This window comes from Gymnodraco acuticeps, unplaced genomic scaffold (assembly GCF_902827175.1).
Source record: "Gymnodraco acuticeps unplaced genomic scaffold, fGymAcu1.1, whole genome shotgun sequence".
In the NCBI taxonomy this organism is placed as follows: Eukaryota; Metazoa; Chordata; class Actinopteri; order Perciformes; family Bathydraconidae; genus Gymnodraco; species Gymnodraco acuticeps.
In genome coordinates this window covers 622,496-640,658 of record NW_022991760.1, presented here as the reverse complement: position 1 = coordinate 640,658, position 18,163 = coordinate 622,496, and the positions used below count along the sequence as shown (strand labels likewise).

The 18,163-nt window shown below is 40.5% G+C and overlaps 2 protein-coding genes across 3 annotated transcripts in view; one reads left to right on the top strand and one right to left on the bottom strand.

Annotated features, from left to right (window-relative positions):
- Nucleotides 1-755: 755 nt before the first annotated feature.
- Nucleotides 756-12,230, bottom strand: ak6 (adenylate kinase 6). The gene is made up of 6 exons (XM_034199268.1): nt 11,979-12,230; nt 11,820-11,894; nt 9,746-9,838; nt 7,623-7,681; nt 6,781-6,926; nt 756-1,255 (listed from the first exon to the last, which is right to left on the bottom strand). Exons 2-6 carry the CDS (start codon nt 11,854-11,856, stop codon nt 1,066-1,068), a joined length of 525 nt encoding a protein of 174 aa, XP_034055159.1. The 5' UTR covers nt 11,857-11,894; nt 11,979-12,230; the 3' UTR covers nt 756-1,065.
- rad17 (RAD17 checkpoint clamp loader component) overlaps nt 12,086-18,163 on the top strand; it is a 34,339-nt gene continuing 28,261 nt past the window's right edge. For both annotated transcript variants that reach the window (XM_034199267.1, XM_034199266.1), the window contains exons 1-2: nt 12,086-12,279; nt 12,625-12,720. In XM_034199267.1, coding sequence (XP_034055158.1) covers nt 12,679-12,720 — 42 coding nt within the window. In that variant the 5' untranslated portion in view covers nt 12,086-12,279; nt 12,625-12,678. The remainder of the gene's footprint in view (nt 12,280-12,624; nt 12,721-18,163) is intronic.

The window sequence follows — 18,163 nt, the reverse complement described above, 5'->3', positions numbered from 1 at the left end:
GGGAAAATATCTTCAGAATCCAGTATTTACCTGAAGCACCTAATCAGAATTTAAAAGAAGAATTGGGAAGGAATGAAACTCTCTTTAATGGTCTCACATGCAGAGCACACAGCACACACAGTGACAGGTGTTCTCTGCTTTTAACCCATCCTAGTACCAGGAGTCTAGTACTAGGAGCAGTGGGCAACTATTGTACCGCGCCCGGGGAGCAATGGGAGTGGGGGGGGAAGGGGGATGTCTGGTGCCTTGCTCAAGGGCACCACGGCAGGGCAGGATGTGAACTGGGACCTCTCCAAGTAGCAGTCCACACTCCATATTTAGGTCTGGTCGGGGACTTGAACCGGCAACCGTACGGCTCACAGTCCAAGCCCCTACTGACTGAGCCCCTGCCGGAATATTCCACACCAGATAGTAGTTGTCCCTTAAACCATCATTTTAACACTTACTCATGAAGGAATAAACAATATATATCTTGACATGGCTCCTTTACAAGACAGTTGATAAAGCTCGGCCCAAATTAAAGGACGTGGCATTTTAGTTTCCTTAATTTCCAATAATGCATATTGCATAATCTAAATAGAGTAACTACGTTCTCAAATTGCAATGTTCTTTAAATAAAATGTGGATATTTTTAAACAATTAAATCAGGCTATATCTGATGAAAGTGAAAAGACTTGGAGTAACTGTTAACCCCAACTTCTAATGACTTTTACCTAACGAGTGTTGTGTAATAATGTCAGTAGGCCTATCACAAGGAAATTGTGACAATGTTGTTTACCATTAGTCATTTATTATCAAAAATATGACACGAATGCAGCAGTATACAAGTGCTATGACTTGAAGCCAGTACGCTCTGTTACATATCATGTTATGGCTTCCGACTTGTGTCAGTAAGCCTGTTCGATACCATTTTTTAATAGATAACCATCCACTGCTGTCCGACCATTTGCCAAGCCACTGAAGAAAATATCATAAGTCTTCATGTGGGCAAAGTCTGTGAAAATAAATGTAGTTTACCATTTATGTTTAATTGTCCAAATAACTTTTGTTGACAGAGTCCAGCTTCTAGTTATTGTCCTTCACCCACTGCTCAGACCACTGGATGATCTGCTCCAGGTTGCGGTCCATGTCCTCAGGAGTGTTGCTGGTGAGCTGGTGGACGATGTCCTCGCTGTAGGCCTCCATGGCCTCCTCGTAGATAGTCTGGAAGATCTCGCACTGCACGTTGTCCTGCAGCTTCTTCCCCGCGTACCCCCTGTCATCAAACAGAGTCCACGTCAGACAGAGTGCAACAACCTTCTAATGAGTGGAGCAGGGTAGTGCAGTAAAGCATGTATATGGTTTTCTTCATCAGCATTACTTGCATATTGGTCTCGCAACATAACCTGCACTATTTGGTTCTACTCTGTTTCTTCTTGCACTATTTTTAAATTAGTTTGATCGTTTTATGTCTTATACATTATGTTGCATTGTTGGAGGGGCTTGGGACTTAAGGTTCATTGGCATAACTACACTGTAGCTACTCTGCATATGACAATAAAGCCTTTGAATCTTTGAATTCAATCCATAACTAAACATATCTAAGGGGTTACCCAATAGAGTTGAGTTGCTGAGTGTAATCATTTCTTTGTTCAGTACAACTGCCCGTTATACTGTTCATATGACAATAGACAATATCTTGAATCTTGAGTGGTAGGCAGGGATTAGTCAAGCCATCAATGTTCTTCAGTGCGGTTACACAGAAGTGCTGCAAATATTTAGTTAAATAAAAAAATTAAAATCTACAACTGTTTTGATAATCAAGAAAAGTAATTTTGCATGCAAACATGTCAGAAGGTAGAGTTTTGTACCATTTGTAGCCATGGCAAATGGGGGTAAAATTCAGACCTGCCTGTTGGGAGTGTTGTCAGCCATTACAGAACATGACATTTTGAGCCATAGTCTATAGTGCCCCAGCAGTGGCATACCACTCAGATTCTGCATGCCACTATGTGCGAGTGTTTTTAATCTTTGCACATTCTAGGCCCTAGTTGGATGCGGGAAAGGGCAAGGCAAGTTTATTTATATAGCACCTTTCAACACAAGGCAATTCAAAGTGCTTTACAAAAAACGAAAGACATTAAGAAAATGGCATTTAAAATCAGTCATTAAAAAGAAAAGATAATAAAGTAAACCTTAAAAGAAAAAATACATGGATAAAAGTTACAGTGCAGTTTAAGATGTGAATAGTTCAATTAAAAGCAGCGACAAAAAGAAAAGTCTTTAGTCTGAATTTAAAAGTAGTCAGAGTTGCAGCTGACTTGCAGTTTTCTGGGAGTTTGTTCCAGATATTTGGAGCATAATAACTGAACGCTGCTTCTCCATGTTTAGTTCTGACTCTGGGGACAGAAAGCTGACCAGTCCCTGAAGACCTGAGAGATCTGGATGGTTCATCATTTAGCAGGAGGTCAGAAATGTATTTTGGGCCTAAACCATTCAAAGCTTTATAAACCAGCAGCAGTATTTTGAAATCTATTCTTTGACACACAGGAAGCCAGTGTAAAGACTTCAGAACAGGAGTGATGTGATCCACTTTCTTAGTGTTAGTGAGGACTCGAGCAGCAGCGTTCTGAATCAGCTGCAGCTTTCTAATAGATCTTTTAGTGAGACCTGTAGTCCAGTCTACTGAAGATAAAAGCATGGACAAGTTTTTCCAAATCCTGCTGTGACATTAGTCTTTTAATCCTAGATATATTCTTTAGGTGATAGTAGGCTGATTTAGTAACTGTTTTAATGTGACTGTTGAAACTCAGGTCAGAGTCCATGACTACACCTAGATTTCTGGCTTTATCTGTTGTTTTGAACATTGCAGACTGAAGCTCAGCGCTAACTTTTAAACGTTCTGCCTTGGCTCCAAAAACCATTACCTCAGTTTTATCTTTGTTTAATTGGAGAAAGTTCTGACACATCCAGTCATTGATTTGTTCAATGCACTTACTCAGTGTTAGAATTGGAGAATAGTCTCCTGGTGAAATTGTTATGTACATTTTTGTGTCATCCGCATAGCTATGGTAACTTATTTTGTTGTTTTTCATTATCTGAGCCAGTGGTAGCATGTAGACGTTAAAGAGAAGAGGCCCCAAGATGGGGCCTTGAGGTACCCCACATGTCATATTTGTCAACTCAGATGTGTATTTACCTATAGAAACAAAGTTTTTTCTGTCCTTTAAGTAGGATTCAAACCAATTTAGGACTGTTTCCGAAAGTCCCACCCAGTTCTCCAGTCGGTCTAGTAATATGCTGTGGTCAACAGTGTCAAACGCAGCACTGAGATCTAATAATACTAACACTGAAGTTCTGCCACTGTCTGTGTTTAAGTGGATGTCATTGAAGACCTTTACAAGAGCAGTCTCAGTACTGTGGTTTAGACGAAAGCCTGACTGGAACACATCGAAACAGCTATTTAAATGCAAGAAATTACTCAACTGTTGAAAAACAACTTTTTCAATGATTTTACCTAGAAATGGGAGGTTTGATATGGGCCTGTAATTTTTCATTACTGAAGCATCTAGATCATTCTTTTTTAAGAGCGGTTTAATGACTGCAGTTTTCAGGGCCTGTGGAAAAAATACCTGAGTGAAGAGATTTGTTTACTATATGAAGTAGATCTGAGGCCATGCAACGAAAAACATCTTTGAAAAATCCTGTTGGAATAATGTCAAGGCAGCAGGAGGAGGATTTCAGAAGTTGAATAATGTCCTCTAGGTTTTTATCATTAATCTGATGGAATTGTGTCATGGTGTTTGAATTGATATTAGGTGGACATAAGGACAACATATTTGCTGTACCTGATGCAGAGGCACTGACTGCTTGTCTGATTTTCTGAATTTTGTCAGTGAAGAAGGAGGCAAAATCATTGCACGCCCTGGTGGATAGAAATTCAGAGGCTACTGACACTGGGGGGTTAGTTAGTCTGTCGGTAGCAAACAAAGCACGTGCATTGTTTTTGGTAATGATGTCAGAGAAGAAAGACTGTCGTGCATTTTTCAATTCCAAATTATAAAGGCCAAGTCTCTCTTTATAGATTTCAAAGTGAACCTGGAGATTTGTTTTTCGTCACCTACGTTCAGCTTTTCGACACTCTTTTTTCTGCTCTCACGGTCATGGCCTTTCTCCATGGAGATATTTTCTTCCCAGTCACTTCCTTTACCTTAGTTGGAGCAATGGCATCTATAACATTTTGAATTAAAATGATCTACTAGCTCATTTACTGAGATGTTAGCAGGGGCAAGTGTGGAAGAAAAATTCTGAGTAAACATTTCCCTAGTATTTTCAGTTAAATATCGCTTTGTGGTTACCTCTTTTTGAACATTTTTGTGAACAGAAATAGGGCTCTCAAAGAAAACACAGGAATGATCAGAGAGTGCAACATCAGTCACCACAACCTTAGAGATATTCAGACCCTTTGAGATAATTAAGTCCAGAGTGTGCCCCTTATTGTGCGTGGGCTCCGTCACATGCTGAGTCAGTCCATAGTTATCAAGAACACAAAACAGTTCTTTAGCCCCTCTGTCCTGGGGGTTGTCAACATGGATGTTAAAATCACCAACAATGACTAGACGGTCAAAGTCAATACACACTATAGACAGCAGTTCAGTAAAGTCATCAAAAAAGCTTGCACAGTATTTGGGTGGTCTATAGATATTTAGGAACAGAGCTCGAGAGGAGCATTTCAGCTGAAGGGCCACATATTCAAAAGAAGCAAAGTTCCCATAAGATGTCTTCCTGCATTGAAGGGAATCATTGAACAAAATAGCAACTCCACCCCCTTTATTATGCATTCTTTCCTGACTCATAAAACTAAAGTTGGGAGGGGTTGATTCGATAAGAACAGCTGCACTGTTATTTTGTTCAATCCAAGTTTCCGTTAAAAACATAAAATCGAGATTGTGCTCAGTGATAAAATCATTGATTAAAAATGTTTTTCCTGCCAGAGACGTGACATTTAGTAAAGCTAGTTTAAGTTTGTTAGATACACCATCAGTAAGATTTTTTGTGACAAGCTGAGGCTGACATGGAATCACTGCTAAATTTGATAAACTCACACAAACGTTTGAGCACTTCCTGTTTCTAAGCTGATTCATCGCTCTTAATCTATTACCCATCAACACAGATATCGGCAAAGCTACTGGCAGGCAGGGCCCCGGCATGTCCTGGAAAGAGTTGAGAGTGCCATACGCCCTTGAGCCTGGACCCAGCACATATCAGTAAGAGTTTGTTGCGTTGTGTACACACTAGGGCTGAACGATTAATCGATTTTAAATCGAAATCGCGATTTGTAATGAAGCGATTATCAAATCTCAAAGCCCGCGATTTTTTTTTCCTTTTTTTTTTTTTCCGTCTTGTGTGTCAGTCATCCACACCAATCAGAAGTGCTGTGCTCCACATGTACCAGCCATTGTTAATCAATCAGAAGTGGCCCATGATAGAAGGTGATAGACAGATTGATCCAATCACCTGTCAAGTATTTTTGAAAGTGCCTGCCCTTTCCAAATGGCTTCCAATGGAGCTCTCCTAGATGGTTTGTAATGCTCCATCACATGTTTTACATCTATTACAGGGTGAATCTTAAACTGAAGCTTGACTTTAAAGCAACCTAACGGAAGTTTCATGTAAGTTTAGTTCTTTCACTCGTAGCTCGGGCTGCGGCGGTGCTAGAGACGGAGTTATGGCCGCATTTTACAATAAACTTCCGTTGGGTCGCTTAAAAATAAATATCGCAATTCGAATCGCAATCGCAATATTTGTCAGAAAAATCGCAATTAGATTTTTTCCCCAAAATCGTGCAGCCCTAGTACACACACATCCTTATCAGGCTTCGGAGACTGCAGATGCTTTCTTGAAGGGAGGGGAGGCGGTTGATGTAGGCACGGTGATGGAGACGGGGGAGATGGTGCGGGGGTAAAGGACATGCTGCCAGGGGGGGGGAGGTGGTTGACGTAGGCACGGTGATGGAGACGGGGGAGATGGTGCGTGTCTCTGTGGTGATTTTGGTGGGCGTCGTTGAGGAGCGGGGGTAAAGGACATGCTGCCAACCCTGCGTATCGCCTTAGTTTGGTCTTTGAACTCCAGGAAGGAATCGGTGCCAACCCTCTGTATCTCCTTCGTGTGTTCAGCGATCTCCAGGAGGGTGGGCGAGGGTGAAAGGGTGAACGGAGAGTAGAGAGAGCTGTGGGGTGAAGGAAGAGTATCCTCAGAGGTGATAGGGGGGGTGAAGGGCGGTGGAGACTCCTCCATTTGTCTCCTATAATGAAGACATTCCTCAGGCGGGTGCAGGGATAGATTTTCAAGGTTTTCTGAGCGATGTGTTGTGTCTTTCTCTTGTTTTGATTCCTCTTGTTGCTTGTCCTTGGCAGAGGGAACAGATTGATGATGTAGGCAGTTGAATACGTTAGAGATAAACAATTTCACTCCTGACTTGTTCAGACAAACTCCATTTGCCTTAAAAAGATGTCTGCGGTCCCAGAAAAAGTTAAAGTTGTCAATAAAATGGACAGAATGGTCAGTACAGACAGTTGAAAGCCAGGTGTTCAGTGCAAACAATCTGCTGAATCTCTCCACTCCTCTTCTGACTGGCGGTAGAGGGCCACTGATGAACACCTCTGCATTTAGAGAGCTGACCGTTTCCAACAGACATTTAAAGTATTTTTTCAGCACTTCTGACTGTCGTTTCACAACATCATTTGTTCCGGGAAAGACATGCATTAAACAGGTTCACTGTATATCAGAAGTGTACGTTACCTGCTCTCTAGCCGCGTGTACAGCTGTGTGTTGTCTGTGCGGAGGACAAAGACGATGTGGAACCAGCGCTCAGGGAACAGGTCACAGCCATGATAGTCAATGATCATCCCACCGTCTACCATCTGGTCATCCAGCTCATCCACCACCTGCAAAAGGACAATAAGGCCACTTTAACATACCCTTAACCTAATTCAATCTGTAAAAATAATTTGCATGGACGCAAGGGTTGTTTTACAGAAATTAAACTCCGCTTGCAAGGCCTTAAGCCTGAGGTTTGTCTTCATACAATACAGAATGGAGTGGCAGAAGGAGGAAACAGCAACACCTCCTCCTTCACTTTTCTACAAGATGTTAGTGCACCAAGTTGTGTTTTGAGGAGGGGCTCCAACACCCCGCCAGCACCGTGCTGGTTGGCTGAGGTTTCCACTCCATTTCAAATTACCACACAAAAGAGTTTGTGCAGAATTTCACCTACAGCTATTCAAAGAGAATAATATGACATATATTGGTGATTGCAATTATACATATTAGAAAAATATTACATGCATGTAATGTAGGCTACATAAATACATTTCTGTCACAAAAGTGTTTTTTTATGTATGTTGTGTAGTAGTCTGATTCATTTTCAATCAAACTGATGAGGTTTTATTTGCTGGTTGATGGCAAGTTCGGTAGCGTTCTGCAACTTCGGAAGCCTATGGTTTAAATATGTCATGTGCAATAAAGTGAGGCAGAAAACACCAATACGTGCAGCAGGGCGGGGCAGACTGCACTTCCAAGTCATATCCATGTGCATATAGATCAGCATATCATCTCCCGGTCAAGAGCTTGCATGAACTCACCCTGTCCTCATCCAAAATTGGGCACTGGTACTCTTCGTCATAGCCATCATAAAGTTCTCCTGTGGAGACAGATTCAGGATTATCTCTGATATTTATCCGCTTAGAATTGCATTAGAAGTCTAGAAGTGACCCATTGAGAGAAGATTCAAACCAGCACAAATGCCCCTTTCACACCAATGCAGTTCCAGTTCTAGCTCCGTAATAGAGCTTTTCTGGTTCGGAACCGGTTCTTCTTTTCAGCCCCCGTTTTGTTCACACCACCCAGAGCCCGACTGGTGCTGCTGCGTCATGACGTTACCGTTTACGGCGCTCACTACAACAACAATGGGGGACTAGTGCGTCGGGTCGATGATCGTGTTGCTTTTAATCATACGAAGCCAGATTAAATTAAATAACGACTTCTCCAACCTTATACTTTTCTCCAGAGTGCCGTGGTTCATCGTTTATTAATGTGTTTCAGCGGCATTTACCAACCGCTGCAGTGCTGCTCTTCCACTGGAGTTTATTCTCCCGTTAGCTTAACGCAGCGGCCGCTGTAAAGTATTCACTGTCTGACTGTCACACAAGCAGCTCATACATATCCCCAGTTCCCCATAAGTGAATGTGTGTCAGTCTGAATTGACGCCGTTTGGCATCACAACGCTGTTATGAAAGTTTCTCTGGTATACAATTGGTGATGTTAGCATAGCAACCAAAGCTAAACTGACTATCTTGACTACTTGTTGCTATCCTATTGTGTAGAGATGTCCCGATCCGATCACGTGATCGGGGATCGGAACCGATCATGTGATTTTCAAAAGATCGGAATTGGGAGAAAAAAAATCGGGGATCGGGAATTTTCTTCTTTTTTTTAAAAAATCATTTGTAAAAAAAATCATTTTATTTAATGTTACAAACCAAAAATGACCATGTTCACGTCTTAAAGTCATCCTGAGGACTTAGTTTTGGTTTAAAATGACACAACATCATGTATGTGTTGCTTCTTTTGGGCTTGTTTTCAGACCTGGTTGCTTATTCCTCTCAAATCTGGCAACAGAGTGGGCGCAGTGTCTAATAGTAGCAGTAAGCTAACGAGAGGCTACGTTCAGCTGGTGACTCGGGAGTCAGGACAGAGAAAAGGTCAGGAGTTTGGAAGTATTATAAAATTGAAAGTGAAGGCAGTGTCACAGCCAGATGCAATGTTTGCAAGAAGGAGGTTCCGCTTGGTGGAAAGAACAGAGCTACGTTCAACACGACCAATCTAATACGCCACCTGAGAAACAAACACCAACAACAACACGACGAGTACACAGCGGCCACTCAGGTAACGGCACTGAAACAACCGACACTTTTAAAAGGAAAGAGAAACTGCCCAAGAACAGTGAAAAGGCAAAAAAAACAACAGCCAAGATAGCTGAATTCATCGCGTTGGATGACCGGCCGTTATCCGTTACCTTTTTTTTCTCTTAATTCATTGCATAAAGATCGGATCGGGAAAAATCGGTATCGGCAGATTGTCAAAATCAAATTATCGGAATCGGATCGGGAGCAAAAAAAGGTGATCGGGACATCACTACTATTGTGGCATAAGCCGTTTTCTACAGGCACTACTGCTTGTTACTACTTTTATTTGCCGTACTCGCCTTTAACTGTTAGCTCAGGTTAATCTCGCCCCCCTCCGACGTAAGCGTGACGTATGTGGTTTTTACTTCTAGACCGACAATTTTTTGGTGCTTGAAACAAACCGGATTCCGGAGCTTAGAGACGGCTCCGCTGCGGTGTGAACAGGAAAAACCGGTGCTTTTCAGGCTCTAGCTCCGAACCGGCCCTGGAACCGCGTTTGTGTGAAAGGGGCACAAGAGAATGGTCAATAAGGGTTTTCCTTTGTGATTAAACAGTTAGATGATGGATGCTCCATCCTGTGGGTGCTTGTCCCAATCTTTTTTCTTGTTTGGTACAAAACAGGGAGACAGAAATGCCATTCCCCACCGTACTAAAGTAACAAATATATGCATATATGTATACAGTACACACAAAAACTGAAAAATGTATGAAAATATGAAAATGAATGAATATATATGACAAAAGTGCAAATATATACAAGTAGTGGAATATTTGTTAGAACAGCCAGGTAACCTTTGTACCTTCCTGTGCCAGGTCTCCTATGTTGACGTAGGACAGCCCTGTCCGCTGGGCCAGCTCCTTTCCTAAAGTGGTCTTTCCAACACCAGGGGTTCCTGTAACATTCAGGACATGGATATTTAGGCTGCAGCCACACGAGGACAAAAACGGTCGTTTGCGTTACTGTTTAGTGTCATATAGACCATTCGGCCACACGAGGACGACCGCATACGGCACTAAACGACTGAGGAAACGATAACGGGTCCCAAGGTGGATAGAACGGCATACGCAACGCTCTGGGGGGTCAAACAGCTGTGTGCGCCCTATACGATCATTTTCAACAACAACAACAATGGCGGATCGCAGAGTTGCTATCGTGCTCCGGACGCTACTGACCATGCTACAGTTCTTTGTGCAACATCTACAGCAGACTTACACATCCGGGGGGGATCTTACTCGTTATTCATTTGTTTTAAAGCTCATTAAATAACAAAGAGGACCTTTGACCGGCACTTTTATAATTTTGTCGGAAGATTTAAACTTTAATACACGTTGACTGGCGAAAAACTCTGCCCGGTTCCCTCGGCCCCCACCGCGGAGAATAAACAGAAGGGCAACCATGACAACCATGCTTCTTCGCTGCTTTTGTGGAGGAAGTTACAGCGCCACGTACAGGCTCCTGCATATGTACTGCAGCTTCTCCAGCGGTTGGAGCTAAACGGAGCTGTCTCGTGTGGGCAGACACTATCCGGATAACTATTGCGTGTGGACGGAAGCTTGTTTGTGATTGCGTTTGCGTTAATCCTATGCGTTTAGACGTTTTTGTCCTCGTGTGGCTGCAGCCTTAGTGTTGCCCTACTTTCAAAAGGTAAAGCCATGTCAGCTGGTGAGATATGATCAGGCGGTTTAGCCATACCGATGGATCTGACCCGTCTGGTACAGTGGTGTAGAGTAACTAAGTACATTTACTGGTGTAGAGTAACTAAGTACATTTGAGAGACTTAAACATTACTTGAATATTTCTATTTTTGCTACTTTATAATCTACCCCACAACAATTCAGAGGTAAATGGTGTACTTTTACCCCACTGTATTTAATACCTTTAGTGACTTCACAGATGTGGATGACTCATGTGAAATCTAACCAAGTGTTGAATCAGACTTTAGTTCCACCTGGAGTAAATCCACCAGCTACCCTGCAGTATACAAAGTCATTCAAACTAGCTGCACCTTCACCAGCTTTGAGAACACTTTCATGATCAATCATTATAAAACATATCATATATATTATTCTGGAATGGACCAACCTGCACAATCACTACTTTAACTATATTTTGATGCCAATACTTTTGTACTTTTACCTGAGTAACTCTTTTTTTTTTACTTAAGTACAAGATCTGAGTACTTCTTCCACCTCTGCTCTGGTATCTAATAATTCATTTATAGTTAGAAATGTGGGTTGAGTATTAGTTTGATAATGATCACCAGGTATTGACAAGATGAGTCAAACGTGCCAACATTAAAAATGGAATTCTTGTTCAAATTGACAAACTATATAAATACAAAATTAAAATGTAATCCTGATGATAAGTGCCAATCTGACGTGACTGCATGTAGCTAAAAGCAGAGGTGGAAGAGGTACTCAGATCTTGTACTTCAGTCAAAGTAACAGAGTGTAGGAATACTCTGTTACAAGTAAAAGTCCTACATTCAAAAATGAAAGTACTCACTATGCAGATTGGCCCATTTCAGAATAATATACATTGTATGTTTTCATTATAATTATTGATGTGTTCATCAAAGCTGGTAAAAGGTAGAACTCATTTTTAATGACTTTATTTACTGCTGGGTAGCATGTGCATTTACTCCAGGTGTAACTTAAGTCTTAATTTAGTGTTTATTATATTGTTTATCATAAATTCAAATCTGCAAAGTAACTAAAGGTATTAAATAAACGTAGTGGAGTAAAAGTACAATGTTTACCTCTGAATCCAGTGTAGTACCTCAGAATTGCACTAAGTACAGTATTAGAGTAAGTGTACTTAGTTACTTCCCACCACTGGCGGACAGACATGCAGCAGTAGTTGTTGTTGATCACCTGTTAGCAGAATGTTAGGTCGCTTCCTCATCTTCATAGCTTATTAGCAGATAACACGTGTCGTAATGACGGCACCTGCAAAACACAACAGTATTATAATTTCTTCATGCCATTCCAGACACTCTCTTTAGAATTTAAGATACATGTTAAGAAACGAACCTGAAATAGATAAAGGTGTCGAATTGGCGTTAGTTAGCTAGCTTGATGTTAGCAAACACGCCAGACCTCCACAAACACTGCAGTGAACTGGTTGCTTTACGTCAGTTTTACGTCAATAAATAGACAGTTTGCGGCATGACGTACCCCCCGGAGTTTAAATCGTTTAAATAGATACACTTCAGTTTGCCTCAGCAACTCTTTAGTAATATTACGGTACTCCCTCTTGGATTTACACATTAACTTTAGTTCTCATTTCACCCTAAAAAGGTAAAGACGGGTGTGCTTCACATGGTCAAACAAGGTGAGTTCAGACACATATTATATTGGCTGTATACAAACTAACAATTTAGTTAGCTTACATATTCAACCTTCTGCGGTCCACATGTGGATGTAGTTACACCCCCAGACTTTTAAATATACTACAATGTAGTCGTAGCTAATACACACATTATATGCTGAGGTGTGGGGATATGTTAATATATGTGTCAGCACAATAACAACGATAAGAAGTTAAGGTAATACAGAACCTTAAACCTCCGCCCACCTTTTTATTATGCTGAATACTACAAATATAAGTGTTTATTGTTTTGCTGCCTGTGTTAGCTCGAGCTAAAAGCATCTCCACCACCAACTACACACTGTTCAGGGTCGCAGGTGATGCTTGAGCTGCTGGCCTCGATGTGAGGCAGCACGGTGCAGGATGGACAAACTCTTCGGTGGAGAGAAAGCAGCTTCCAGCAAGGTAAGGTCTTCAGTACCTGACATCACACTATGTGTGGGGTTAGCTCTCCAGAAGCGAGCTGTAACTAAGTACGTATACTTAAGTACCATTTTGCTATTTTGTATTTCTACCCCACTACAATTCAGAGGTAAATGGTGTACTTTTACGATGTACTTAATAGCTTTAGTTACTTTACAGATCTGGATTAATGGTGTGAAATATAACCAAGTGTTGAATCAGACTTTAGTTCCACCTGGAGTAAATCCACCAGCTACCCTGCAGTATACAAAGTCATTCAAACTAGCTGCACCTTTACCAGCTTTGAGAACACTTTCATGATCAATCATTATAAAACATATCATATATATTCTGAAATGGACCAATCTGCACAACGACTACTTTGACTTTTGGTACTTTAAGTATATTTCGGTGCTAATACTTTTGCACTTTTACTTGAGTAACATTTTAAATGCTGGACTTTTACTTGTAACAGAGTATTCCTACACTCTGGTACTTCTACTTTTACTCAAATACAAGATCTGAGTACTTCTCCCACCTCTGATTACATCACATTATGTGTGTGTTTAGTTTTACAGAAGCGAGCTTTGAGCAGAGGTGGAAAAAGTACTCACATATTTTTGCTCGAGTAAAAGTAAAAAAACATTGTAAAAATAGTAATACTCAGTTGCAAGTACAAGTCCTGCTTTAAAAACATGTACTCAAAGTAAAAGTACAAAAGTATTTGCTTCAAAATATACTTTAAATACAAAATGTAAAAGTACTGATTTTCCGATAAGGCCCATTTCAAATGAAAAAATATTACATGTTTGTATAATTATTGTCAATGTTGCAGCATAACATGAAAATACTCAAGTGAAGTACAAGTACCTCAACATTGTACTTAAGTACAGTACTTGAGTAAATGTACTTAGTTAATTTACACCACTGGCTATGATTATATATGTACATGTAGTGGTGGAGGTAGTGCTCAGAACTTTTACTCTGGTAAAAGTCGCAATACTAAATTGTAAAAATACTCTTTTACAAGTATATGTCCTTCATTCAAAATTGTATTCAAGTTTAAGTATTTTGATGCAAGTATTAATCAAGTACCAAAAGTAAGAGTACTCGTTTTGAATATGGCCCATTTCTAGGGGTGTAACGGTTCACAGAAGTCACGGTTCGGTTCATACCTCGGTTTGGGGGTCACGGTTCGGTACGGGTTCGGTACAACAAGGAAAAGCAAAAAAAAGTCCCCAATGCATACATTTTTTTGCTGTTATTTATTTTTAACAGTAGTGCAAGTTTTGGTATGAAAATAAGGAACTCTAACATTTGGAATCATTAACTGTATTACACAGTTAAAAACAAACCACAAACAGTAACACACACACTCAGATGGCCATATTATGTATATTGGCTGATGTCAAACAAAAAGGTTAACTAAACTGTACAACTAAAACGAATGTCTTGGAAATATTAAAATAAATAATAAGAAAGTGTTTCAATCCCAATCAATACAAGGCAATACAGAACTGTATAACATCTCCTGATGTCAAAATATAAAGTAAATACAATGATAAATATAAAAATAAAATAAAATCTATACCTTTAGGAGCAATGTCTAACATGTGTAATTAACTTGTGAGTGTGTGAGGCCATTATGCCTAAATAAAGGTACTCAAGCTTTACTCTATTTTCAAGTTGTTCTTCAAAAAGATGAGTTTGTCTACGTTGTCAGCAGTGAGGGCAGGTAACTGTTCGCGGTAACTATGTCACCTGCCGTCGAGAAAACCCTCTCGCTGGGGACTGAGACTGACTCGGATGTGATTGAGCATGTTTGACGTGTTACCACTAGCATACTGTCGAACAACGCCGACACAGTCCTAGTCCGATCCACAACTCGCACCCCATCATTGTTGTAGTCCACAGGGAACCCGAAATGTTCCCACACACCTGATTTAAAAGAAGCAGGTGGGTCTTCTAGCTCCTGTGTGTTGTGTGAACTCGCCATAGATACTAACTTTTCTTCTTCATATATTGTGTTCGTTTTGTTGTGTTTTGTTCTTGTTCTTCATTTTTTATTTACGGGCGGCTGGCTTTTAGGCGCAATACCGCCCCTGGATTATATATAGTGTAATACTGCCCTGAGTGACAGACTTTTTTCCCACTCGTAAAAAAAGGCGTATTCGCCGTGTTACTGCATGTGCCGAACCGTGACGACCAAACCGTGACGGTACGGGACGAATACGGATACCGTTACACCCCTACCCATTTCAGAATCATATGACTTGACTAAGATTGTTGAAGCATCAATGTGTTTATCACAGTTGTTGAAGGTGGAGCTAACTTTATTTACTTTGTGTACTGCTGCTTTATATCTGATCCTATAATTATTATTATATGTTTTAAAAAAAAATATATATATTAGCTAATATTCCAAATCTATGAAGTAACTAAAGCTGTCAGATGATTCTAGTGGAGTAAAGGTATTGGATTCCAGAATGCAGTCAAGGTGAAGCAATAGGTAGCATCATTTGAAAATACAGTACTTGCGTTAATATACTTTATTACATTCCACCACTGCCTATACTGTATGTATACCGCATATCTTTTCAGACATCAATTCATCTCCATTAACAACTCCAAATCCCCCACAGTCCCCGTCAATCATGGCGTCCCTCAGGGTTCTGTACTTGGTCCCCTTCTGTTCATCATCTACATCCTCCCAATTGGACAAATCCTCCGTCAACACCAACTCCAGTTCCACTGTTATGCTGATGACACACAGCTCTACCTCTCAACAAAAACTCCAAACATCTTTCATTGTGTTACTTTTCTAGTTTTAAACCTGATGTTTATAAGCTTCTTAGTTTTTGCAACAATCTGTAAATATACACAACTTTATAATAAAATGCACACATTTACCTTTTTCTAGACTAAACACAGGTATGAGGTGTAGGGGGCGGTTTGGGAATGGGCCTATGTTTGAAGGACCAGGCTCCGGAGTTGTGGATGTCAGGGATGTGACATTCAAGTTGTTGAATTTCAGTTTAGTTTGACTGTATTTTGATTTCTTATGTGCCGGTTCTTCTGACATGTTTGCAAGTGTATCTATCTAGTAGGGGTGTAACGGTACACGTACCCGTACCGAAATTATTCGGTACGGGCCCTTCGGTTCGGTACAGGTGTGTACCGAAGTGTACCGAACGAATATAACGTTAAACGTAAAAAATTGAGAACGTGAATAACTTTTTGGAAGTAATCTCAGGTGCTGCGTCGCAGCATTCAGAGTAATTTGCTCACATTGGGTTCAACGCGTCATAGAGCGAGCAAGTCATTTCATTGGATGAGAGGCATACTATGAGAGCTGGTCAGAGGGATGCGTTCATATGTAGTCAGTAATTTGAGGAACTATCAAAAATTAATGGCGAACGCAGATAAAGTTGAGCTCGAAAATCCTCCAGCATCATTGAAGTCTCCGGTTTGGGAACATTTTGGTTTCGCAGTTACGTACAAGGATGACGGACAAAGACAGGTGGACCGAACCAAAGCTGTTTGTCGGCATTGTTCAACTAAAATTGGTTACGCGGCTGACAATACATCAAACTTGCACACTCTTGAAAAGGCATCACCCGAACGTGAATATCACCGGTACCAAAAGAAAAAAGACTGAAGTGCAAACCCAACTCCCGCTAGCATTCAAGCCTCCACCACTCACAAAAAGTTCAGACCGAGCCAAAGCTATTACAAACACCAAATATCCTTATGTTGCCATGTTAGCAAAGCGCTACCTGGCTGTATCTGCTACCTCTGTCCCTAGCGAGAGGGTTTTCTCCACATCAGGAGACATTGTTAGTGCCAGCAGATCTGCCCTTTCGGCAAGCAATGTGGACAAGTTCATTTTTATTTAAAAAAACATGAAAATACAATGACAAGCAAGTCCTAATGTCAAACTGGCTGCTTAGTTGCTAGTACAGTAGGCTACAGTTCAAATACAGATTATTTCAGTTCATCGAAATGCTGCTGCACCTTAATGTTCATTTTATTATATTTTGTATTTATTTGAGTGAATATTCACAGTTTAATAATAATTAAAAACCCAAAACTAATAGTTTATGTTTTGTGAGTACTAGTACAGTAAAGTTCAAATACAGATTATTTCAGTTCATCAAAAAGCTGCACCTTAATGTTTATTTTATTATATTTTGTATTTATTTGAGTGAATACATTATTCACAGTTTAATAATAATAATAAAAAAATATATATATATGTTTTGTTTTGTGAAAAAAAATTCTGCTGTGCCGAAAACGTACCGAACCGAACCGTGACCAAAAAACCGAGGTACGTACCGAACCGAAATGTTTGTGAACCGTTACACCCCTACTATCTAGGTTAACGGCTGACACACACAGAACAACGTAACAAATAACGTAAACAACGTAACAAATAAACACATCCAAGCTTTTTTATTGGTTGTAATGTACATGGATACATTTGAATGGTGTGACAATGTCCTATTTGATAGGATTACAATGTACTTATTCTTCCTGTTATGTCTGCCTGCTGTATTTTACCTAATGCAAAGTGACCTGCTCCATCGAAATCAGTCGCATTGACCCGAAGACACATTTTGAGTTGTATACACTGCTGGAAAGAGGAGATTCCTAGCTTTCTAATGATATCAGGATTGTTTTTGTACTATATTAAGCAAAATATGTCACATTATATAATGACTGTCACCGAGTCATCATTTTGAGAAAAAGGCCTTCAAAGTTTCCTCTTCTCTGGATCGATCTGATTGATTATTAGCGGAGCAAATTATCAAAGTAGTACGGAGGGAAGATATTTTCGTTTGGATTACTGGTCTGGGGGAAGCTCGCGAGTGTGTGCGTGTGTGTGTGTGTGTGTGTGTGTGTGTGTGTGTGTATACCACGTGTGTGTGTTTGTGTATTTTTGCGTTTGTGTGTATTGTGTTTGTTTCCCTCACGAGATACACCGGCTGTTGTCAAGTTACTCCGTTCTCCGCTTGTAATTATGCCGTTACAAGCTTCAAAGCTGTATTTATCATCTGAATTTGCCGAAACAAGTTTAATATTCTGAAAGCCAAGACTTTGTTTATTTGAAATCAGATGAAAACAAACTGTAACGGACCCTGCGGTGTTATCTATGATTACTATATGCCTTACATTCATAATTTCAGCGGAGGGAGAGGGAGCGGCGCTGTGGAAGAGCAGAGTGGCGAGTGAGAGGCGAGCTGTGTTCTTCCCTTTACAAGCTTCAGAAATGCCTGTAGCTAATGAGATTGAATATAACAATCAAAAATAACAAAATATACACGGCTAGATCAGATGGCGTTTTAGATGCGACTTTAGAGTAGAGGGGAATTATTGAAACGGGATTTGTACAGTGTTCCGCGGAATCCACTCCTGCGAAAATGTGGGGCAGGGCTGTAAAGTGGGG

Excerpts from the sequence above, each read along its gene's own strand:
- ak6 (XM_034199268.1), bottom strand. The coding sequence starts at position 11,856 with ATGAAGATGAGGAAGCGACCTAACATTCTGCTAACAG. Across the intron at positions 7,682-9,745 it reads AGGAGACCTGGCACAGGAAG|GAGAACTTTATGATGGCTAT; the intron begins GTACAAAGGTTA and ends CTGTCTCCACAG. Across the intron at positions 1,256-6,780 it reads TACACGCGGCTAGAGAGCAG|GGGGTACGCGGGGAAGAAGC; the intron begins GTAACGTACACT and ends GTTTGATGACAG.